The sequence below is a fragment of the Solenopsis invicta genome, chromosome 12 (genome assembly GCF_016802725.1).
Source record: "Solenopsis invicta isolate M01_SB chromosome 12, UNIL_Sinv_3.0, whole genome shotgun sequence".
Lineage (NCBI taxonomy): Eukaryota > Metazoa > Arthropoda > Insecta > Hymenoptera > Formicidae > Solenopsis > Solenopsis invicta.
Genome location: NC_052675.1, coordinates 4,104,510 through 4,131,521, shown reverse-complemented (window position 1 = coordinate 4,131,521; position 27,012 = coordinate 4,104,510). Strand labels below are relative to the sequence as shown.

Sequence of the window (27,012 nt, the reverse complement as noted above, 5' to 3'; positions counted from 1 at the left end):
AAAACTCGTAGAGAAAAAAATTATTTACTAAGAAACATTTTTTTCAAGATTATGGGCGATAGAAAAAAGTCCGGGACTTGAAAATTTAGAAAACTTAGTTTCTTTTAATGACAAAAGAATGGGTTAAATTTCATACAAATCCATTGAGGGAGGGATTTTGACCCTTCTTATTCTAGAGCCTTTCGTTTAATTTACCAAATATTTTTCATTTAAGAACTACTGTAGCTTTGACATTTGATATAAAAATTTTCGTCTCGAAATGATCTCAGGAATCTACTATTAACACGTGGTACGCAAAGTCTGAGACATCATGCATATATTATTTATATTTGGCAAATAAAAGTGTATTGTAAATGGACTATAAAATTATGAAAATGTAAAATTTTGAAATTTTATATTTTGTGTTATTCTCGCGTTTCTTTCTTATTTGAAAATATTAACTGAGAAGTGTATTTATGTAAATGTATGTGTTTTACATTATTAAGTACGAGGCACATTCCAAAAGTGAGGGCCGTCGGCTTATATTTAAATATTGGCAGGTCTGAACACAGTTTCACGCATGCAGCGTCATGTATTGACTATTTACGAAGCTACTGCAGTTGTTGTTTTAATTTCATAGTCGTTTGGCAGCCGGTGAATGCAAGTCGCAATGTCCGCGACAATCGTTTCTCCCGCCAATTGTAAAGTGCGCGCTATGATTCAATTTGCGTGCAAAAGGATTTTCATCTGCTGAAATCCATCGGCAGTTGTGCCTAGTGTATGGGCCTACAGTAATGAGATTTTCATTGCAATTTTCGGTTTATCTGATCAAAGATGTCGTCGGTCTGAATACTGGGCTTGCCACTCCGCTCTTCATCATGCACATTTATGCGGCTATTTTTAAAGTTTCGACACCATTTCGAATTTTTCCTTCACTCGTCAAATTTTTCCTTCACTCATTACTGTAAGTCCATGCACTAAGTACAATTCCCGATGGATTTCAGCAACTAAAGCTCTTGCACGCAAAAATCGAATCACAGCGCGCACTTCACAACTGGCGGGAGAAACGATTGTCGCGGACATTGCGATCTGCATTCAGCGACTGATAAACGACTATGGAATCAAAACAACTGCAGTAGTTTCGTAAATAGTCAATACATGGCGCTGCATGCGTGAAAGTGTTTAGACCTGCTAATATTTAAATATAAGCCGACGGCTCTTACTTTTGAAATATGCCTCGTATATGCCTCATATGTGTATGTTACAAATCTATAATACAAAATGTATGTACACCCACGGTCATTAATTCTGTCCCTCAAAAAATTTTCCAAACTGGGAAGTCACTATCTTTCTACATACTCGCAGATTCATGATTAATGTAACGTCAGCCACGCCGACCGCTTGCGACCACATTTGACATAAAGGCAAAGTAACTTTTATGTCAAATGCAATAAATTTTCGGAAGTTAATTCACGAACTCAAGTTTTGAAGATAAATATAATTAACACAACGTATACGTATACGTTATTGCGTGAGATAGTGAGCACGCGGCATTACAGCAAATTTGAATGTATATTGTGACAGGCGAATTTCGCTTCCTATGGACAATTATCCAATGCTTCACTGGTCGTCATCAGTGCCAAAATTGTCAATTTCACTGACACGACAACGGGCAATGCTTCCACGGCGGAATTTAATTCACGGTAATTGATGACGACTAGAATAACTTCCACTTGTAATTACGCTGAAGATGATGACTAGAATAATTTTTTACTTGTAATTTCGCTGAAGAGGGCTCCAAAGAGAGCCGAAACGTTCGTTACTTTTGTGATTCATTATGAATAAATAATTGTTTGAACACTGATTGTGTTTTAGCTGTTTATGTTGTGTTAAATTTTGAGAGTCTTCTAATACTTTGTATAAATATAATTAATAATTTCTCGTAATGGATAAAACAAAAGGTGAACGGATATGCCGTAGATTTGAGATAAACACTAGATTACTTGCCGATATGCATAGCTGATAAGGATTTTTTTATAATATATAAATATTCAAATCTTACACAATAATAATGATTCTTAATTTCTCAATGATTCTTAATAATTATTATTCTTAATAATGATTCTTTATTCTTATTATCCGACGTTGCGTTAATCATGAACTGCAAATATATAGAAAGATAGTGACTTCTCAGTTTAGAAAACTTTCCAAGGGACAGAATCGATGACCGTGGGTGTACCCTCTTTTGAGAAAATTAATTTTTAAGCATGTAAAATTTAAAACAAAATTTAAAAAAAAAATGGTTTCCCAGGAAGCATGCTGTCATCATTTTGATATCAATATTTAATCATTTTAAATTATTGATTACCATGCTCCTATTCAAATATAATATGTTATACTATAAAAAAATATATTTTGAATGCAATATACATATATATATATAAATTTTTTTATTAATCAAACCAAACCTAATTGCATAAAAGGTAATAAACATAAACGTTTTTAATTTTTTTAAGATTTAAAATTGTAATTTCACATTGTTAAAAAAATTGAATAAAACATGTAAAGTATGTTTCTAAATTGTTAGAAAAAAAATCTAAATTTAAAAAATAACATTGATTTGTATTGTTTAAAATTAGTTTTTTTAACTGTCTAAAATATACTTTATACATTTAAATATATGGTATATTTTAGAAAGACAAAGAACCAACTTTGAATAATAAACATTATTTTTTTAATTAAAATTTTTTTCAAACAATTTAAAAACTAAATTTTACGTATTTATTTTATTCACTTTTTAGCAATATAATGTATATAATATGTAATGTGATACGTGTATGTACATTAATTAAATATTGATTCAATATTGAACAATGTTTCTGAATGTTGAATTGCAATCTGCAAGAAATTCGACAAATATGAATTCAATAAACATTAGATGTTTCTACAAAGTCTTTTCAACGTTAAATCTACATTTTAAAAATAAATATTCGTAATATTATATCTAAAATGTTGATTCATTTGTGTGTTGATTCGTTTGTGTGTTGTATAGAAAATTAGTACATTTGTAAAATTCTGATAGAAAAGAAAAAATTTCAGAGTGTTTACAAAATATTTATTACTAATCGATTGTCAATTTTATATTATCAAGAAAAAATAATCAAAAAAAATTGTAAAAAAAAGATAAAATTTAAAATTCCACAAAAATATATGACATTTTCAAGAGTAAAAAAAAATTCTCTTCAAATTTAGGCTTTTCCAGTAGTAAACACTCTGAAATTTATGTAAACATGTAAATTAAATATGTAAGTATTAAATATTTTAATACTTAAATATTTAAAAGCTATATTTAACCCTTTGCGTCACGGTGCACTCCTAGGAGCCCCACCTACCTCCAAGGTTATTTTATTATTATAAATCAATTGTTTCACATATTCCTCTAGCATATTTGCTATTGGTAGATTATTAAAAGTTTCCTCTAACTAATAAAATAAGTTTTAGAATATTTTAAATAAAAAATTTGTTATTAATAAATATATACCAAAAAATTGCCGTTTTTAGAGATTAAATTTATTTATATAAAATGTTGTCTTATAACCTACACCTCAACATCACTACCTGAGGATTTTTGAGATCACCGATTACGAATCAAATATCAAAAATTTAAAATTAAAAATAGGATCCAATATGACGAACATAATTATCAAAATCAACTGAATTGAATTGAAATTTGCTATTAAACCGCTAATTACAAATTTGATGTCAAAAACTCAAAATTCAAAATAACGAATCCAATATGGCGGATAAAATTATCAAAATCAAATGGATTTACTTGAAATTTGATATTTAAGGATTTTCGAGGTCGCTGATTACAAATCCGATGCCAAAAAATTCAAAATTTAAAATGGCGGATATAAAATGACAGACAAAATTATCAAAATTCACTCAATTCGCTTAAAATTTGCTATGTAAAAGTTTTCGAGGTTGCTGATTACGAATCCGATGTTAAAAGTGCAAAATTCAAAATAGCATCTCCAATACGGCAAACAAAATTTTCAAAATCAAATTTAATATATTGAATAATTCAATTTTATAATTGTTGGTTTTTCGCGTAGACGAGGTTTCGTAGGGTGAGAGAAAAACTTAAACACCGCGGTAGTTTTTTGCAAAATATAACAAGTGTATTTGAGAGCGAAGGATTCTACAGCACTGACAGACTTATACAGCGTGATATGGTAATGACCGTATATCCATATATGCGCTCTTTGCTCGCTAGACTCGCTTTCTCTTTCTCAACCGTTACCGGACCGATAATCGCGACTGCTTCAATGCTTTTGTCGATTTCGTCAGCCGTTTCTTTCTGCGTTGCCTGAAAAGCGCGCACGTCGCACCACAGATTTCGGTCTGCGCGCCACAAGCACTTTCTTGTTTCAGGTGCTTCGCGCCAAGTTTGAAGTTAGATTACTTATATATTTAACAATAATTTTAAATAACGATTTATTTTTATTGCCAGAAGAAAATAGTAGGGATTACATTTCATCAATATGTCAGAAAAATACACGTATAAACAGTTTTTTAGACATATCCACCAAGCTATAATAGCTCCTCCATTTTGAATTTCATATTTGTGGCTTCAGATTCGTAGTTTGTGACACTAAAAATCTCCCTGTAACCAAATTTGATTAATTTTGGAAATCTGTCCGCCATATTAAATTCGCCAATTATGAATTTTGTACTTTTGACATCAGATTCGTATTCAACAACCTCAAAAACCCCTATATAACAAATTTAAAGTGAATCCAACAAATTTTGATAATTTTGTATGCTATATTATAAAATTCGCAATTTTAAATTTTGGACTTTTGACATCGGATTCGTAATCAGTTACCTCGAAAACCCCAAAATAGCAAATTTCAAGCAAATTCAGTTGATTTTAATAATTTTGTCCGCCATATTGAATCCGCCATTTTTTATTTTGTATTTTTTTACATTAAAATCGTACTTAGCAACCCCGAAAACCCCTGGATAACTTTCACAACATTATATTCACTAAAAAAAATGAACGCAAAAGCTTAAAATAACACGATAGATGTAAGACACGTAAAATACTTATGTATCTTTTATCTGATAAATACCTTTCCATTGATAATTTCATTGATTGTAAACTCAGTGTACTCTGACTGAGTGTTGTCTGATTTTTTATCGGAAGTAATATCACGACGAAACCAAAATTTTTCTAATTTTACCGCATCTCTCTTCTGCCCCCTGATCATATTCTGATCGACTTTGCTGATCGGGATTAAAAGATTTAATTTGTAACTCAAAATGACTCTCGTTAATAACACTGTGAAACAAACTATCGCAGCATTTTCAAAGTCCGTGATCTGAACTTCACATGGACGGAATTCTACGCGCCAACCGATAGATGAGTTCGGAGGTGGCGGTTTAAAGCGCATAGTTTGCCAATTTGTAGACTGTATATTCTGAAACAATATTATAATTTATCACATAATAAAAATATCTGCCGCGATCAAAATATCAAAAAGTTGATCGGATGGAAAAATTTTAATAACATTTCGATGACATTTGTAAAAGTTTATTGTGGAACATTCAAAAAACTTTTAATATCATTGAAAATTCATCAAAAATTTATTATACTTTAATAAAATGTCGTTAATTCGTTAATACAGAATTTGCGATTTTTCGTTGTAATTTTAAAAAATTAATTACAATGCAATAAATGTTAATTTACCAATACAGACTATCAGCGATTTTTTATTTCAATTTTAATAAATTCTTCACAAAACTTTTATTACATTTTTAATAAATTCTCATTAAAATGTTGTCTGTTTTTATATTAAACTGTTTTTTATATTTTGTTTTTAACATTTCAAAAAAACAAAATAATATTTCATTATTCCCCTCCACCCCCCCCCCCTCTCTCTCTATACGCACGCACACAAGCACGCACGCACACAATAAATGTTTACGATAACCCAAGTTGAATTAGTTTCCACTAGGGCCAAGAAATGTAAGGCGTAACTCTCTCTAGTACTTTTATGATTCATAACAACTCAACGCTGTTTCATATTGCCGGAGTTCACTTAACTTGGGTTATCGTAAGCATCCAATATGTGGATATACAGAGTAATCCATTTTAAAGTCTCCCCAAGAATATCTCGAAAACTAACCAATTTAGGTAAAAGTGTTTCAGATAAAAGTTGTAGGGTTTCAAAATATTTATTTACTGATCTTATCAGTTTAATTTTGGATGGCGGCGCCAAAGTCAGATCAAAGTTACACCAATTTTTTTAAATAGGACACTATTTTTAATTTCAGAATCTAATAGCTGGTGTCCAGAGTTTTTCAAAACACTATAATAAAGTTATTTTTCCTTAAGATGTTTTCGAGTTATGAGGCTTGACAGTTAATTTCTCAGAAAATACACTTTAGAAGAAAATTAAAAAACAGATGTTTGATATTTTTTGAAAAGCTATCTAATGATGGCCATATTTTTTGGCCTGACTCCTGACTTCTACTTGTGGGGCTTTCTCAAAGATTCTGTCAATCGAGAAAGACCAACCACCAGAGCCGACATAATTCAAAGAATTCGAATAGCGTGCAATAATATTACACGCGACACTCTTTGGCATACTACATATGTATTATGCACTATCAACGCCGAATCTAGCTTTATCAACAGATTAACGGTACCACTTTTAAGCACCTCATTGCTTAAATATCAATTATAACATCACCCTTTTAAGAGCTACATGATGTACAAAATCCGATCGTGCTACTTTCTCGCGGTGTACATCAGGCAATGCTAAAGCCAGCAGTACGATGAAAAAATATGGTCATTATTAGACAGTTTTTCAAAAAATATCAAACACCTGTTTCTAAATTTTTTTTATCTAAAGTGTATTTCTTGAGAAATTAATTTTCAAGTCTCAACTCAAAAAGAACTTAAAGAAAAATAACTAGAGTGTTTCAAAAAGCTCTTGACAAAAGCTATTAGATTCTGGAATCAAAAATAGGATATCCCATTTAAAAAAGTTAATATAACGCCATCCAAGGTAAAACTAATAAGATCAGTAAATAGATCTGTTGATGGTAAACAAAATGAGTAGGTAAGAAAAATAGGGCAAGAAAGGGAAAAACGGTAATGGGGCAATTAGAAAGAAAGAGACAAAATGAAGAGAATACAAGAAAAATACCTGAAATTGGTGCTGGGGATAAGTTGATACTTAATAAGAGAGAAACTGCTGAAAGAAAAACTGAGGATGCGAGCGGGGAGGAAGACGTGGAGTTTTGGGAAGAGATTGTCGGAAAAGTGAGGGAGTGAATTGGCAAAGAGATGTTAAGAGGAGATGAGAGAGAGAGAATGTGTGCGCAAAGAAAAGGAGGATGTCGGACTGGAAAATGGAAAGAAAAGGATTCTTTGATGATAGAGGGATTGGAGTAGGGGAGATGAAGAGGAAGAGAGAGGAGAAACTTTTGATTTTAGCAAGGGAGAAGAGAGGGATAGGGATAGGCAAAGGAAGAAGAGAGGGAAAGGATTAGAAGGTCGAGGAGTAATAAATGGTATCAGAGGGTAAAAATGGGAGGAATACCAGGACATCTAAGGAAGGGTTGGACCAAGAGCAAAACCCAAAAAGAAATAGAAATCGGTCAAAGGATTGAGATAAGAAGAATTGTGACGAAAGCGGAAGTCCCGGGCGTGCGTATGTGTACATAGGAAAACGTTGTAATTAGTTGTAAGATAGATGTAAGTTATATATAAGTTAAGTGTAAGGTAGCATAAAATAGCAAAGAATATATCAAGATTTGTAACCTCAACGGGAACAAATAAATTTTCTATTCATTCATTCAAATAGATCTTTTGAAAACCTACAACTTTTATCTGAAACACTTTGTCCTAAAATGTTTAGTTTTCAAGATATTCTCGGGAATACTTTAAAATGGGTCACCCTGTATATACACGGGCAAGCGCGCGCGTGCACGCATATATATATACACACACACACACACACACACACACACACACACACACACACACACCTAGTACGTTTTATGTCAACCGAATCACCTACGTGCCCAAAAATCAGCGTAACAAAAATAAACGTTTAAGGTCTCAAATTATTCGTATAACCATATACTTTTAAAAGAAACGAGCCTTTTTAAAAAATTCAATGTGCTGAATCGTACTTGACACTGAAAATAAACATCACTTATAAATTTAACACTTTCTTGCTCAAATCACTGTAAAAATCCCAATTAGCTTGAAAATGATTACTTCTAGGTTTTCCTATCCTGCTTGACTGAATGGGCCACCAAAAGTCTATTAAAAAGTGAAAACAAAAAAGATAATTTTAAACATAAACCAGCAATGACAAATTTAAATAATAATAAAAAATATCAAAGATTAAAAGATAATAAAATAAAATAAAAATATTTAAAAAGCGAAATTGTGTTAAATTTGCATGTGATGTTCTCGGCGTCATAATGCATCCGTTACAATGAATTTTTCAAAAAGGCACGTTTCTTTCAAAAGTATGTGGATGTACAAATAATTTGAGACTTTAAACGTTTATTTTCATTGAACTGGTTTTTGGGCACGTAAGTGATCTGAGTAACGTGAAATGTTCCATATATTAAAATTTCATCAGATTTAATAAAACGTCAAGTTTGACAAAATTTCTTCAAAACATTATTACACCTTTTTTACCAGAGTGACATTGCAATCATAATCTTACCTCGAAGTGATCAGTATCCTCTAAATCGTTTTGATGGACTTTCTCGGAAAATAAAGAGACACTATCTCTGATAAACAGATGAGCTATGTGTTGTGCAAGCAAATGATCAATTCCATTATCCAAAAGTTGTTTATATATTTCATCGTCGTACGTCAAAGGAACATCGTTATATTTTTCACCCTGCTCGCTGAGGTACGAATCAATAGAATCGTACCTGGATTTACTGATCCTAAACTTGTTCTCTTTAAGAGGTTTTAATCCACGCTCTTCTTGCGTTCTGCAGTCCACTGATGAAGATATGACACTCCATCGACAATCGACATCACTTATATAGCCTCGATAGAACGGACTGGCAGCGGTTAAAGCCAACTGTCGAATGTTAAAGAAATTTTCTGTAACGTATGTATGAAAGAACACTCTGTATGTCACTATTGTTACATTTAATAAAAAAGAAACAAAATTTTGTAAAATAAATATAATATTATTCAACACCAACCATGATAGGACATAAAGGTGTTAGTTGATCATATAATGTTCTTGCTTCTTCTATATTACATGCCTGAAACGTAAGTTGCAAACAACAACATCCCATCCCAAAACCCATTGCATCCATGTAAATGTAATTATCTTTAGCGGCTTTTGAAGAGGATCCATCATCTCCCTTGCTGGCGAAATCTTCTTTAAATAATAATGGCACGCTTTCATCTCTGTAAACTGAAAAGATCTATTTATATCATGTGGAAGAGATTTATTTAAATTTTATTATATTAACTTTTTGAGCGTCTAACAAAAAAATTTATGAAAAACCGTTTTTTTTTCTATAAGTTTCACCAGTTGTTTGTATTCGATTCTGACCTTGAATTTTAAAATTCAAAATTCAAAATTTAATATAATGGACTGAAAACATATGTATACTAATTATTATAAAACTCGGTTTTAAAAGGTTTTAGACAGCTTTAAATATGAACCTACACAACATCCAAATTTTTCAAAAATATCTTAAAAATATTTCAACTAAAAAATAAAACATTTTACAAATGTTCCAACTTAAGTCTACAACATTTCTAAGACAGTTCTGGAATATGTCCGCGATTTTTGCATTTGAAATCTTAAAGAAAAATTGCTAAAAGTTACTGAAAAGATAGTATAATAAGTTATATGTCTGAATATATTGTTACAACCGTGCGATATTTGTAATGTGTTACCGTGTAGTTTTTGTAATTGATATTAATGAGTTGACGGTTGCTTGTTAGCGATGCTTGTTATTATGCTGCTTTTATCTGACGCCTCGTTTGGTAACGGACGTGTTTCAATAAACATCTGAGTTTCTTTAAAGTCTGCTCAATCATTTATTGTACACAAGTGCCTTTTTGTGCGAGAGTGTCCTGTACCACCGATGGACGTAACATTTTGAGGGCTCGTCCGACCGTTCTCGGACCGTTTTCGAGGAATATAAAAACGAGCCATGGCGGAACCAGTGAGGCAGGTGCTGAGAAGAATGCGTGAGGAGCGATCCATTTATCTGCATTGTCGGGAGAAGTTAGCGACGTTATTTCATCAACGCTATGCGGAGCTACAACGTCTTCGGGAGACACAGCTAAGTCCTTCTAAAAATGTTTGTTTACGTGCGGGGGATTTTGCTTCAAATATTGGAGGTATGTTGTGTCCGCGTTGCTTCTGCGCAAAGAGATTTGCGTTAGATGAATGGGAAGACGCGTTGCGTTCGCGTTGTTTTGGCATGTCTTTGGTTGAGGAAAAAAATATATTTGTCAAACGCATTTTACGCTTGTATCTACGTCTATTGATTTTTATCGTTTTAATTGAAGCATGGCGTATCGTTTCCTCTTAAAACTTTCTTGAGTGCATTGAGAAAAAGAGGGAGAAAAAGAGAAAGAGAGCTTTATTGTAAAATTTCTGTTTTGCGGAATTGAGATTTCGTCTCAGAAAAGAGGGAGACGGTCTAAGATTTCTTTTTCTCCTAAAAAGGCGTTGGTTTGGGAATAACTCGGGCGGCGCTCGGTAACTCGTGGCAGTGGCCCGGGGTAGAGCAGGAGGCCGTCGTGCTTCCCTGGAAATCCTCACTTTGGGGGATGGATTCGACGAACCGTTCTTGCCTCAAAAAACTCAGAATTAGTTTCTATTATTTCTTGGTTTAGTTCAAGGGAATAAATTCGCAGCAAATGTTTCCTGAAGCAGAGGCCCGGGTGAAAGCAGGTCGTCGTTTGTTTAAGATTGCTCAAGACGGCGCTCGGTAACCTGTGGCAGGAGCCCAGGGTAGAACAGGAAGTCGTCAAGTGGATTGTGATTGCAGATGCGGACGACGCTCGGTAACCTGTGGCAGGAACCCAGGATAGAGCAGGAGGTCGTCATTTTGGTCTGAATCTCGGAGAATGACACTCGGTTACCCGTGGCAAAAGCTGGGATAAAACAGAAGAAAATCTAGGTTTTTTTTCTCTTCCAAAAAGGTGCTGATATGGGAGTGACACTGACGTCGCTCGATAACCTGCGGCAGGGACCCAAGGTAGAAGTCGTCAAGCCTCCCTGAAAATCCTCACCTTGAGAGATGAATTTTAAAAAGTCGTTCTTTTGTCAAGAGTTGAAAATGAGTTTTGATTCTTTTTCTTCTAGTTTGCAGGAAAGGACGATGTTCGGTAAACTGAAGCAGGAATTTAAGGTAGAGCAGAAGATCGTTAGTTTTGGTCTGAAGTGCTATGTTTTGTTTTGAAGATTCTAGTCTATTGGAAGTTGTAACGGTCTAAGGTTTTCTTTTTCTTCCAAAAAGATGTTGGTGTGAGGTTAACGCAAGCGACCCTTACAAAAATGAACTATTGGAAAAGCAATAATCACTATTGACTTACAATAGTGTATATTCATTCTCTAATAGTGATTAGGTAGCATCTAATTATTGGATTATTCGCAATAATCATTTCCTAATAGTTTTTGAATGAGTGATTATTGATTTCATAATGAAATTATTTGCAATAATCATTCCCCAATAGTTCTTTTATGGAATGATTATTGGTTTTATAATCAGGTTATTTGGAATAATCACCAGCACACTACTTTTAATAGTTAATATATAAATGATTATTAGTCGACTATTCACAATAAACCCAATAAGAACTGGATTGTTTTATACGTTTATTAAACGCAAGTATAGTATAAAACAGGTATAAGTATAGGTATGTGGCAGATATGTACATAGGTAAAACGGTTTTTATACGTTAGTGCAATATACGTTTATAATAATCGTTCTTATTACGTATATATAATACGGAACGTATTTTATAGGTTGAAAATGGTTTATAAAATGCCAGAAATGTATTTACGCTTATAACACGTATAAAAATACTATAAAATACTATCATATGCTAATTAAACGTTTCTTAAATATGTTTATGATTTGTAAAAGTTATCCCTTTAAATAACGTATCAAAAATAGAATTTAATATCCAAGTATATTTTTTAAATATGTTAATAAAAGTTTAAGCGTAAATTATATTTATACGTTTTTATTGCAGCAATATTTAAACAAATAATAAACATATTTTATACACATTTGGTATAGCTAATTAAAGGTTTATTGAAAACGTATATTATTTATGAAATAAAAAACATTTATAAATCATTTCAGAAATACCGAATACGGTTAAAATCCAAGATATTCAATTATTAATAGTTATTTTATACCTAAAAACATATTACGGTGCTTTCAAAAATCGAGCGATTTGCTTTGGTTTTGAGTCTCAAACACAGACTTTGTACTATGTCTATGGTCTCAAAGCTTTTTCGCGACGCCAGCCTTCGCGCCTTCGTGGCTTGCGCGGCTTCCACTAGGTGGCCATGCCACGGGGGCTTTTCTCGTGAGTCAAGTGCGGCCACAGGCATTATATCTAGGCGCCACCGCGACCATCATTCTAAATCGCACTTCAGTGAAACTTTTAGGAACTAGTTATTGTAACCTCGAGATGAATTTCGCTCTCGGTTTTTTTCAAATGTGATGTGTATGTGGTTCGCTGTTTCACATAAAATTTTATATTTTTACATGTAAAAATAACAATTTGTATTGTTAGTGAATCTTGTACATAAATGTTTAATTAAGATTTAATCTTTATTTAATTCTTTTGAACAAAAAAAAAAAATATTTTTTTGGAAACTATAATTTATTACGTTTAATTTATTGATTTATCAATACATGTTTTATATGACTATATAAATTGTAGTGACTATTAGCTCAAATAATTTTTCAATAGTTCTGTGTAATAGTTCGTCCCAATAATCCGCGAAAAAATTATGACAAATAATCCAATAGTTTTATTAATAGCTTTACTAATAGTTACAATAGTCCATTTCCGTAAGGAAACGCTCCGTAACCTGTGGCAGGAGCTCAGGGTAGAGCAGGAAGTCGTCGTGCTTCTCTAGAAATCCTCGCCTTGGGGGAAAGGGATTCTGAAGATTGTTTTGCTTCCAAAATCGGGTGTTGTGAAAGAGGGAGAGAGAGAGGGAGGCAGACTAATGTTTTGAATTGAGCACTCGTTGGATCTTATTTTATTTCAGTTTGGAGGCTTGTAAGGTAGAACCATTTCGACGCGTAGAGGGAAGTATACGAAATTCTTTTTTTAAGAAGATCGCCTTGCCCCGGTTTTTGATTCAGAGTTTTTCCGTGGGCTTGGAGGCAAATGCCGAGGCGGGAACATGGGAGCCTTTAGGGCGTTGGGTCCCTGAAAGTTAATTATCCCCCCCCCCTTGTCCAAAGAACCAAGAAGAAAGGACTCAAGATTTAAGATGAAGAGTTTTGTACGAGCGAAGATTGAAGCAAAAAGGTTTCGTTTTGAAGAAGTTTCGCAGCTTCATGTTCTCTGGGAGAACAAGTCCTCCAGCTTGATTGTCGGGACAACAACCTTGAAAAAGAGGGGCAGTGTTACGGCCATGCGATATTTGTAATGTGTTACCGTGTAGTTTTTGTAATCGATATTAATGAGTTGACGGTTGCTTGTTAGCGACGCTTGTTGTTATGCTGCTTTTATCTGACGCTTCGTTTGGTAACGGACGTGTTTCAATAAACGTCTGAGTTTCTTTAAAGTCTGCTCAATCATTTATTGTACGCGAGTGCCTTTTTGTGCGAGAGTGTCCTGTGCCACCGACGGACGTAACAATATATATTTAATAAAAAATGAATTACATACATATACAGACTGTTCGAAAAGTCCCAAACTCCTAAATTATTAAGAAAACTTAAACATTTCTAAAAAAATGTTTTATACAAAAATTGTAAGGTTCAAAAAATCTATTTGATATCCTTGCCAAAAATGTGCCATTAAAATCGATTAAGAAAAAAGTAATCCGAATTAATCAAGATTTCTGCACCGAAAATACGGTATTAAGACCGATTGAAAATAAGATCGGAACCCAGATAGATTTATAAAAACAGAATACATTAATGTAAACGTAATAAATGTTTAGTTTACAAAAAAAAAAAAAATATTTCTTGTATCCTTTTTGTTAAAAAGAATTAAAAAGATCAAATTTGAATTAAATATTTTGTGTTATATATATTAAATAATTTATGTACAAGATTAAATAACAATACAAATTGTTATTAACATGTAAAAATATAAAATTTTATGTGGAACAGCGATCCACACTCACGCCACGTTTAAAAAGAATAAGAGCAAGTATTCGTCTCGAGGCTACAACAAACAGGACCTAAAGGCTCACTGAAGTATGAATTGGAAAGTCGGCCGCGATGGCGCCTAGATATAACGCCAGTGGCCGCACTCGACTCACGAAAAAATCTTCCGCGGCGTGGCCGCCTAGCAGTGACGCCAGCACTAACTTGTTAAATCTATTTCAATCCGAAATTAAAGAATTTCATAAACTATAATTAAATTTTATAATTAAACTTTAATGCGATGTGATACGTTGAGACGCTGACAATTCTTGTGTGCCATTTTTAAATAAAGATTCAAGATATTTTGATGACAACACTATAAATCACGTTAACAAATTTGTAAAATTGCCCGAAAAATATGCCTTTTTTGGTAATTAATAAACAACCGTCAAGAAAAAAAAGTTTTCGAACAATTTTATAAATTAGTTAAAATGATTTACAATGTTATTTTATCAAAACAGCTTTTTATTTAAAAATATCACGCAAGAATTCTCAGCGTCCCAGCGTATCATTTCGCGCTACTAATGTCAGGATTCCTAAACGTGGTCACTGAAAATATTAAAAAATCTTAATGCAATTAAATTAAAATTTTCTAAATTTTTATATTATGCATTACACTTAAACAATTTATAAAATTAAAAACATGAAAACTTTTGAATTTTCTTGAATGTTTAAAAATTTTTAACAGCATAGAAATATATTAAATTTTAAAAAAAGTATACATAAAAGTAATATATTGTGTGTATATACACGCACGTACGCACGCACGCACGCACGCACGCACACACACGCACACGCACGCGCGCGCGCGCGCACACACCACACACACACGCACACGCACACGCACACGCACACGCACACGCACACACACACACACACACACACACACACACACACGGATATGTTTTTAAACCAACAACATGTCTTGGACAGATTTGTAGTGATTTGCATTGATAACGGCGACATGGCAATTTATAATTCATTATTATATCGTAAAAAAGAACTTTTCTTCAAATTGGCATAACTTAGCAAAAAATTATCGTATCGAGTTCCGCAAAATCGCATTTTAAAGGGAAAAATTCGAACTTTCACACGCTTTTTACCTCATTGAGTTACGTCAACTCCACACATCTCTAGAAATTGCACGTTCTATTTATGGATTTTGCAAGTTTTCGTTCTATCATCGGCTATTAGCAAATTAATCATGCCACTTATCGGCTTTAAAAATTTCTCAAAGTACTGGTTTCAAGTTTTAATTCCTTTTTTGAAACACCCCTGTATCATAAATATTTTCTGTTTTACAAGCGTTTAAAGTTTGGTAAATTTTTCCTAAATTTTTAGTGTACCGCTTTTTTGGTGGGCAGTGTGTGTATATACAGAGTGTCAGAAAAAGAGTCACATATTTTGATAACAAGTAGTATTGATCAAAACAAAAAGAAAAGGTCTAATTAACATGGGTCCTAAAACTAATATCTTCAAAGATACAAACTATTTTGTTATTCGAGCTCTTTGTCATTTTCTTATTAGTCGTGTCATCTTTAGAATGTCTCCTGATATTTACATTTGCAATAGATACTACAAGTCAAACGATATTGCGTAGGCCTTGACGAATGTGAGCAGCCCTAGTAAACAAAAGAGTATTTACTACTGTTGCTATACAAGAGTTCGTCAGTACGAGATCAATCGTCTCAGTCAGCTTTAAAATTTTTTGTTTTTTGTAAAAAAAGGAGTTTTTATTTTGTTATCATATGTACATACATTTAGTTTCTTTATTTCAGTTTTTTTTATAGAAGATTAATGATTACATTTTATATTAAAATAAAAATTATTTTTTTATCTCTTTTTATTTATTTTTTATTTTTTAAGGCACCAAAAAAAAATTATCCCCATTGTACCCCACTCTTCCCTACTCCTTTGTTCATTACATTCTAAAGATGACCCAACTAATAAGAAAATGACAAAGAGCTCAAATAATAAAATAGCTTGTATCTTTGAAGATATTAGTTTCAGGACCCATGTTAATTAGACCTTTTCTTTTTGTTTTGATCAATACTACTTGCTATCAAAATATGTGACCCTTTTTTTCTGACACTCTGTATATATATATATATGCACACACAGGGGTAAGACAAAATAATATGAACACCTGTTCTGACTCCAAAAAATAGGCGTAATCCAAGAGAATGTAACTTTGTCAAAAATGATCGTAAAAAAATTTAAAAAAAAGTATTTTAAAGCTTGAAATCTCTAGCTTTGAAATTGATAAGTCAATAAACAATTTACAAAATGTTTACAAAATTACGCAGATTTAAATGGAAATGCGTCAAATCTCAAAATATTTTACAAACTTTGCAAAGCTCCACGACGTGAAATAAAAATTGCACGCAAATGCGGTTTACAGCATTTGAAAACGTGAATCTTTACTTTTGATTTGCGTTTTTAATAAGCACTACACGATTTTTTTTCACTGAGTTAGGCAACACAGAAGCAAAAATAGCCTTTTTTGCTTCAATGTTGTATAATTCAGTAAATAAAAATCGTACAACGCTCAACAAAAACGCAAATTAAAGGTAAAGATTCACGCTTGCTGTAAACCGCATTTGTGTGCGATTTTTTATTCACGTCAAATAAACTCGCAAAATATATAATAAATTTTGCCGTATCTTTATTTTTATCCGTACAGCTCCGTAAAAAATCAGTATACGTTTTCAAAGTCCATATTAAAATTGTATGTAGAAACATTAAGCTGTAAAATGCGTTTTAAAACATTTAATTTATCATTTTTGTTGATTTATGATGTTACACATTTTTTTGAAGAATAACTGTAAGTGATCTTTTAATTTTGCTGTTGAACGCTCACTTAATCTTTGCTGAAACCGATATTTAAACTTCATGAAAAAAAAAGTATAAAACGATCTTCCAGGGCTTATTTTAAAGGACAAAACCATTCGATTATTTAAGTTGATTTTTCTAGAAGATTCTTTTACACTAGGAAGTAAAGGAAGAAATTCAAGAAAAAGAGGCCATTTTTGCTTCAGTGTTGCTTAACTCAGTGAAAAAAAATCGTACAACGCTCATCAAAAACGTAAATCGAAAATAATGATCCACGCTTTCAAATGCTGTAAATCGTATTTGCGTGCAATTTTTATTTCGCGTCGTGGAGCTTTGTAAAGTTTGTAAAATATTTTGAGATTTGACGCATTCCCATTTAAATCCGCGTAATTTCGTAAACAATCTATAAATCGTTTAATGACTTATCAATTTCAAAACTAGAGACTTCAAGCTTTAAAATGTTTTTTTTTTAATTTTTTACGATCATTTTTGACAAAGTTATACTCTCTTAAATTACGCCTATTTTTCGGAATCAGAATAGGTGTTCATATTATTTTGTCCAAACCCTGTATATGTAAGATTATAATATAAAATATTATAAAATAAAACTTCTGTTTTTCATCTAAAATTAAACGGATTATTTTGGATTATATATCCATCTAATTATTCAAATTTATTTGGATTGACAACAGCATGGATTAAAACGTAAATATTCCGAATTAAAAATAATTCGAGAAAATGATATTAAAATCAATTAGATATAGAATCGTATAGAATTAAAACCAATTGCTTTCTAATCCGCTCACAGATTAAATCGATTAAAACAATTTAAAATCGATTAAAAATGATTCCGTTTTAATCAGTTTTAATCTCACATTTTCGAAAGTGATTAATTTGACTTTGAGTGCAAGGCTTTAAACTCCGAGACGGTAGTCAAGAAAAGTATCCCGATTGGACACGGAATGATTGGAGATCGCATAATTAGAAACATAATACGCACGATTGAAAACCGCACGGTTGAAAACTTCACGACTGGAAACCTAACCTCATCGGTAGAAAAAGACTGAGACGGGGTAAGCGCGGAACATGGTGGAAAGATAATATGGTGTGTGCAGTTTGCTCGTGTCTCTCTCTAAAAATTTGCCCTCTTCATCTATCGGTGGGTTATTATGTACCAGACAGCCAACTGTGAAAAGCAAAATTATTTAGCGTCAGCCTGTTGGTATGCCGAGTCATCTGTCCTTGTTTCATGCACTTATTCAAGTATCTGCTTCTCTTTCTATCGGAAACAGTTATGCACATAAAGTGTTACACTAATTTTTGACCGAAGATTCGGTTCATTCGGTTAGTTTCCTCCATTTCCTCTTCATCGCGAGAACACGTGTGAAAGAAATAGGAAACAGCGTAAGAGTTTGCAAGAAATTGACAAGCCTTTAATATGTTGTAATACAGATAAAAATATGGGACACGTATTTTTATATGTATTACAACGGGCCCACATGATTATCAAGAGAATGAAACACGCTCTTGAAATAAATTGATTTTTTCATTTTTGAAGTAATACTGTCAAAATGGTAAAAAATATAAAAAAAAGTTTCAAATAAAAATTTTATATATTTCTATGTATTTTATGACATTTTGTTTAGGTTTTTTAAAAATGTCATTTTTCTCGAAATTCTCCTTCTCTTCTAAATTTCTGAAAAATTTAAAATTTATTTTATATCAAAATTTATAGTATATTTAACAACAAATTCAAACATGTATGGTAAAGTTATAGTTCGAAGACACATTTTTCAGAAATAAACTAAAAATATCTATATCGCTATACACGCGCCCCATCCATATCTGCTTTATGGCGTCTATTGTTAATATATATATTTTTTTTAATGACTACAAAACTTTTCGTATTATTATATTTTTATATGTTTTTTAGGTTTAATTTTATTGTCTTTCTATTTTTTATTTATTTATTTATTTACTTATTTATTTTTTATCTATTTACTTTTTATTGCTAAAAATCTATACAATAATGAGAACGCTCAGAATTTAACTGAGCAAAAATAACTTTATTTGTTTGTTTTATTGTTAAGCCTTTCCAATTTAATATTTAATTTTGATATAACAACAAACTTGTTCAATTGTAAAATATTAAAAAATATCACAAAATATCACTTACATGCAAATTACACCTTCCTTCTCACGTATGTAAATCAAGCCATGGAAATATATATACAAGGATAGAAAGAGAAACTAACATGTGTGAAACAAAGAAGGTAGATCCAGCATACCAACAGGCTGACACTAAATAATTTTACTTTTCACAATTGGCTGTCTGGTACATTGTAGCCTTTGCAGAGCAAAAGTGGGCGTGGTTTAGCCGAACTGCACACACCATGCTATCCCTTCCACCATGGTGCGGAAGCAGGTGGGCCATCAAGCCCACCCCCTTGCATCCCCACCGCGCATGTAGGTGTGTGTGTGTGTGTGTGTGTGTGAGTGTGTGTGTGTGTGTGTGCGTGTGTGTGTGTGTGTGTGTGGCGTATGTGCGTGTGCGGATACTAACGTGACAACAAAGTTAGGTTTCCAATCGTGCAGTGTCCAATCGTTCTGTCCAATCGGATGTCAGCTGTAGTCAAGCAGGAGAGAATATGCACGCAGAAAAAAAATCAACACTCAAGTATCCATATTAATCATGCGTGCATCTCCACTCGATTTCCGCCAGATTACCGTCTTGGAGTTGGAAATCATGCTTAGATGGCGCAGCCTAGAGTCAGGTCAAGATCACATCAACTTTTTGGATAGAATACCCTATTTCTGATTCTAGAATCTAATAACCAAGAACTTTTCAAAACGCTTTAAGGAACCCAGTAAACAGAAATGGATTGAAAACTTGTAATCCATTTTAATTTATTTCAATACTTGTTGGATTAAAATACAACAACTGACAATGAGTCATTTCAATCTTATGTCATGGATTAAAATGGATTGGATGATCCGCGAAAACTCCTTTTAGATTAAAAAAATAAAAATCACTTTATTTCAATCCCTTTTTATGGATTAAAATGGGTTATATGCACCGTATATTTTTTTTTGGAATGGAAAAAATAGAAATCTCGTAATTTCAATCTCACTTCATGGATTAAAATAGCTTCAAGAAATTCTTATACTTTAATTGGATAAAAATGGATTCGTGTGGTTATTACCAAATCCAAATTCTTGGATTTTTTGAATACAATTTTATCCATCTTAAACATTTTGAATCCATTTCCGTTTTCTGGAAAGTATATTTTTATTAAGTGCTTTCAGAGTTATAATGATTGAAAGTTACAAAATCGTGGCCATTAGCATGTAATTGTAAAAGATTTATGCAAAATATTGATAGAATAAGGGAGGAAGGAGATTAATACCCCATACAGCACTTGATTGGTAGAATATCAATCAACCACAATTATTATAATTACTACTTGAACGCTCAATGAGTTAATGCTATTGGGTATACCCAAACTAAACTAAAAATTACTTAAAGTCTCTCTTATCAGACTCATTCAATGATTACATGTCTTCATGAGATCTGCGAGTTTAAAATATGTTTACTGAGCGAGAGCGTACATTCCTTTTAATGATGCAAAAGTAAGGTGATCGTAAAAGGTCTTATGTACAAGTGACAGAACTCTTCAATTAAACTTTTAGAAATAAGCTCAGCAAACAAAAATAAATTGAAATGATTATAAATAAATTTATTTCGACATTTTCTAGTTCGCGCTTCAGATTTTTTAAATCTATTTGAATAAAAAAAATAATAAAGATACATCCAAATTTAACATGTTGACTAACTCATTTCGTATTTCAATTCATTTATATCCAAAAATAATATAGTAGGGGAAAAGTAATTATGTTGCACAATAGTTGAAAACTCTTGCGTTAAATGACTGGAATCAAAGAACAAGGATAGATAATGTATTCATGAGTGTGCTTGGCAAAGAATGCTACTATATAATAGCTTAAGGCGCGTCAGCCGAGAACTTCGCGTAGCAACGTATTGTTGTGAACAAATTTAAAACTAATAAGCGTGAAACATGACAGATTAACGATGAAATTTTGTCGTGCATGTCATTTTGTTATTATGTACAATATTTTATTGTGAAAGTGTGACTTGTCTCGTATTTACCAAATTCGTAAAAATTGAACGTAAGTAAAGTTTCTTTGAATTTTATACATAAAAGCTTATTTTTCACTCCTTTCAATAGTTATCCGACAGAAAAAAAATAAGAACACTTATTATGCGATTTTATCCAAACTATCATTTGAGACTATTCAAAACTTGATCGGTTCAGCCGTTACTGAGATTTATTGAGATCTGATAATCTTGTATGCATGGATATTGGTGATTCGCGTAAAGAGAGGCGGTTCGCTTGCTGCGCTTTGACTTGGCGAAACGCGACTGCGCCACTTGATGTGAATTATTATCCATCAAGTATTCATAAACTTTATAACTTTTACATTTAAAAATTTCCGATATTATTTCCGATGGTTTAAAATATTGAAGTAAATACTATTATTTACTTCTCGTATAACATTTATATAGTATTTTATTAGAACATATAATAACTTTTTATTAATATTAAATATTTCAGCAATATTATTTATAAGTTCTATAAGTGCTACAATATTATTTAATATTATTGAATAATATTGTAGCACTTATAGAACTTCGCCGCGTTTGGTAACAATGACGCATATTGTTTGCATGAAGTGTAAGATGTTTTTCATAAAATATTTTTAACCCTTAAACACACCGATCCTGTAAAATACGGAAACACATTTTTGGGTCTGGGAAACATTTTCAAGTTTGAAAAGCTATAACTTTGATTACAATCAATATTTTTTTACGATTTTTTTTTTAAACAAAAGCTCAAAATCTCAGGAGTGTGACTGCACAATTGGCATTAGCAAAAAATAATTTATTGTTAAGTTATAAAAGCAAAATTATTAAGCAAAAATGAGAAATTGAACCAAAATCCACTTTTCCTTCAAAAAATCATATCTTCGCAACAAAAAACGTTTAAGGACTTTCAAATACGGCGTTTTAAAGCTAAAGAGTCACACTTTCAAAATAAAATTTGGCAAAGTCATTCCTTTTGAAAAGAATAATTATGTAACATAGAGAATATGAAGTATTTTTGGACATCTAAAAATTCACTTTTTAAAAAAAAATCATATTTTTGCAACAAAAAACTTTGAAGAACTTTACAATACGGCGTTTTAAAGCTAAAAATTCATACTTTAAAAAAAATTTATACAGGGTGTCCCAGAAAGCTCGCATTCCATTTTAAGAGCGGATTCTTTGGAAAATTCTAAGAAGAAAATCCTACTACAAAAATGTCGAGGGTATAATGGTTTTCAAATTATTTGCGATTAAAATTTACGAATCACTGAGCTGACATTTCGCGCGCTCAGTCATGGTGACATGACAAAGGTACCACAAGGGTACCTCTTGACATTGAGGTTGTCATATAAATACGCAATGACATTTATATTAAGAAATTACTACTATAGGAAACATATTTGTACATTACATATGCACAATTAATGTTTTCAACAAAATATCAATTTAATAACAAGATGTTACGATAGCCGTTGGGTCAGCTGTCAAAATAAGTTCATTACCATGTTCATGTGATAAGAACTTTTATGGTAACATATCGATAATATCGATAATCTATGTGATAATATGAAAAAGATTTGAATATGTTGATAAAGTAGAATTCAGACATATCAAATTATGTCTATTTGACATTATCGCGTTTATATCAATTAAATTACCGATTTACATTTTTAATAGTTAAAAATGTAAATAAATTATCGATATGTTACCATTATCGATATGTTACCATAAAAGTTCTTATCATATGAACATAAACTTATTTTGACAGCTGACTCAACGGCTATCGTAACATCTTGTTATTAAATTGATATTTTGTTGAAAACATTAATTGTGCATATATAATGTACACCCAAGGACTTTGATTCTGTCCATGGGGAAATTTTTCAAACTGAGAAGTCGCTATTTTTCTACATACTTATAATTCATGATTAACATAACGACCAATAAGCTGTAGTTGTTTCATTAATCATGAACTGCAAGTATGTAGAAAGATAGCGACTTTTCAGTTTGGAAAATTTCCCTATGGACAGAATCAAAGTCCTTGGGTATACAAATATGTTTCCTATAGTAGTAATTTTTTAATATAAATGTCATTGCGTATTTATATGACAACCTTAATGTCAAGAGGTACCCTTGTGCTACCTTTATCATGTCACCATGCCTGAGCGCGCGAAATGTCAGCTCAGTGATTCGTAAATTTTAATCGCGAATAATTTCAAAACCATTATATCCTCATTTTTGTATTAGGATTTTCTTCTTAGAATTTTCCAAAGAATCCGCTCTTAAAATGGGATGCGAGCTTTCTGGGACACCCTGTATTATTGTCATTTCTATTAAAAAAATGTACTTATGTAACAAGGCAAATATGAGGTATTTTTTATTAAATCGTGTCTAAAATTGAAAATTGATGTGTTTCATGATATATTTCGGAAAAACTCTTTTTTCTACATTTTATAGTATTCCAACTTTAGACAGAGTAACATCATATGCGAATAACATCCGCAAACCGACCTGTTCGAACGTATTTTGTCCCGTTTTTTTATGTAAAATACTCACAAAAAAAGTTTCACTTACACACTATATGGGTCGCATTGACCTTAACAAAACTTTGCTGTCGTGCCGTTCAAATTTTAGTTGACCAAAAAAGTTGATCAACCATATCAATCGAAAAAAGAGATTTCAAATTTTTTTTACGTCTTGGTCCAAACCTCCTATCTCATTCCGTCTTCACATAGCAAGCGTTCAAAACTTCATATGGGGTCTCTCAGACCCACTTACATGTTTAATGGTTAAAATAATAAATTAAACTAACGACAAATAGTAATATCACTCAAAAGCAGTTCTTAGTATTCAATAATTTTCTAGGTGATTTTAGAAATCTTTACAAGATTTCTCAAACTGCACGCCAAATTGCTTTTCCGAACTTAAAATACAGCTTTTTAAGAAGAACGTGAATGTAATATCACAAAATTAAATTGCTAATCAATTTAATTATTTTTGGATACTTAACTGCATCTCCGGTGTATTAAAAACTGGTACCAAATTGCACGGGTAAAAGTAGATAACAACATGTCCACCTTCATACAAATTAGAAGAGAGATGCGACAAGGATGTATGCTATCGCTACTTCTATTTAACTTGTATTCAATTTTTCAGGAAGCCCTAGTGGATGAGACAGCGGGGATTAAGGTTAATGAAGTGTGGGTAAACAACATTCGTTACGCCGACGATGCAGTTTTGATTGCTGATAATATAAATGACCTGCAAAATCTGCTTAATGTGGTGGAAAAACAGCGAGTCAATGAACTAAATATCAATACCAAAAAGACGTAATTTATAATCGTAGCCAGAGATTTGAATGCATTCAGTAACACCAGCATAACATTAAATACAAGACCTATAAAAAAAGTTGATAAATTCAAGTATTTAGGTACGTGGTTACCCGAGGATTGGATTTCAGATAATGAAATAAAATGCCGTACAGACTCGACAAACATTCTTAAGATTTAAAAGTGTTTACCTGTTCGGATTGTCCTTGATTTGAGATTAAGGTTTGTGAAATGCTACATTTGGTCAGTGTTCCTTTATGGAATGGAGGACTAGACTCTGAAAGTAAGTGCTATCAACAAGTTAAAAGTCTTCGAAATGTGGTTGTATCGCAGGATTCTCAGGATGTCATAGACGACAAAAATAAAGAACAAGGTTCTCGTGTTAACAGAAAATATGAGTTGTTTAACACAATAAAAAAAAAAACGGTTTATCTGGGACATGTACCGCGAAGTGAAAGATATCAATTTTTACAGCTGATAATCGAGGAAAAGATTGAGGATAGGAGAGATATTGAGAGGAAGAAAATGTCTTGGCTAAGAAACTTAAGGTAATGAACAAAATTGCATATAGTCGCTAGTAAGCACTGCAAGAGACAGGAAAGCAATAGAAAGTGTGATCGCTAACATCCATTAGTCAATACGTATCGGAAGAAGAACTGCATCTTTATTATCCCTCTTAATCCCGAAAAATTTCACATCCTTAGTTATTACTATAAATATTATCAAAGGCCTTGGTGGTCAAACTGCTTAAGATACCCTTCCCAAATAAATGGGAGGAGAGGGGAGGAGAGAGGAATCCAAGTACAAATCTGATCAAGGTAATGTTTTTCGCAGTAATTTGTTTACAGTTTTTCGGGATTAAAAAAGCTAGTAGAGATGCGGTTAAGCATCAAAAAATAATTAAATTAAGTAGTAATTTAATTTCGCGATACTACATTCGGGGTTCTTAAAAAACTGTGTCTTAAGACGATGCTGGAGTGACGGGCAAACTTACTCGACGTCGGTATTGTCAATTTTTCTTCGACGAAGAGTCAAGCGACACGCAGTCGCGCGCGTAACGAAGGGTAAGAGGAATAGCACTATAAACAGGCTAACGCTCTTTGTCAAACGTATACTCATAAATACATTATCCTTGTCTTCGATTTTAGTGCCATCTACAAGATCTCTCAAATAAGACGAACACAATTACTGCTTTTCGCACCAATTCCGCGTAAATTTACATAAAAATTTTTTAGACTTATTTCATACTAAAGCTTCTAGAATCATTCTGCAAACACCGTATTATTCTTTCGTCATACACTGGAAACTACTTAATTCATACTTACAAAGTCTAAAACTTCTATATGGAGCACATGTTATTACGAGTCAACTGCAGAAGCCAATAAATAAACTATAATTTTTCAATTTATTTTCGTTTTTCGTATTAAGTTGTAGTTTCCAATGTATTTTATCAGTACTTTAATTGTGGAAAAAGATTTTGTAGTCTGTAAAGTCAATTAAAAAATCAAAGTGTTCAAAAATAATCGCGTATAGAGACCGATCCAACATCGTCTTAAGTCTAGAAAAATAACTCGGTGCACAGCTTGGGGAATCTCGTAAAGGTTTATAAATTCACCTAGAAAATTATTAAGCACTAACAACTGCTTTCAACCGGTGTTACATCTGGCGTTCAAACAAATTTTTTTACTTTTTCTTTTTCACATCATCTGTATATATGTACTTATGTGTATATGTGTACGTACTTAATACCAATATAAAACAAATTTTAATAACGTATCTAAAGTAGAAACATCTTTGAACCGCATTAATATTTAATTGTCATATACGTTCTCAAGTTAATAAAAATATTTCTTTTATTAATGTAGGATTATTAATTTCGCGTACCAATAGCTTAAATAATCAACTACCGTACCAGACCCATCAAGTCAAAATAACTTGGAAATTGTAATTTAAACTTTAAAATTAAAAAAAATTCGCTCACCGAGCGCGCGACTGTGCGGCGGCACGCGATGATCCTGCGACTCGCTCTCAAGCGTAAGGGATGGCGCCGGCCGCAAGCGGGCGCCGTTGGCGTGGAGTGGGAATTTTCAAAAATCCCAAAACCACCCCCGCGCCAACCCTCGCCTACAAGCGATCCTATATAACAAGTGGAGCCGGAGCTCGCGATATTCAGGTCGCTTTGGACTGTCAGAGTGCTTTACAGGCAACAACTAACGGTAGATTGCCAGAGGGATAGCAACGACGGAAGGGTTAACTCCGCGGATGGGTAGTCGGGAGGTA

The 27,012-nt window shown here is 32.5% G+C and overlaps 1 protein-coding gene across 6 annotated transcripts in view; it reads right to left on the bottom strand.

Annotated features, from left to right (window-relative positions):
- The window catches only part of LOC105202145 (glutamate--cysteine ligase catalytic subunit), a 134,138-nt gene that overhangs the window by 14,066 nt on the left and 93,060 nt on the right, over positions 1-27,012 (bottom strand). For all 6 annotated transcript variants that reach the window (XM_026139344.2, XM_026139345.2, XM_039455920.1 and 3 more), the window contains 3 exons: positions 9,232-9,449; positions 8,736-9,104; positions 5,115-5,462 (listed from right to left, as the gene is read on the bottom strand). In XM_026139344.2, the coding sequence (XP_025995129.1) occupies positions 5,115-5,462; positions 8,736-9,104; positions 9,232-9,449 (935 nt within the window). The remainder of the gene's footprint in view (positions 1-5,114; positions 5,463-8,735; positions 9,105-9,231; positions 9,450-27,012) is intronic.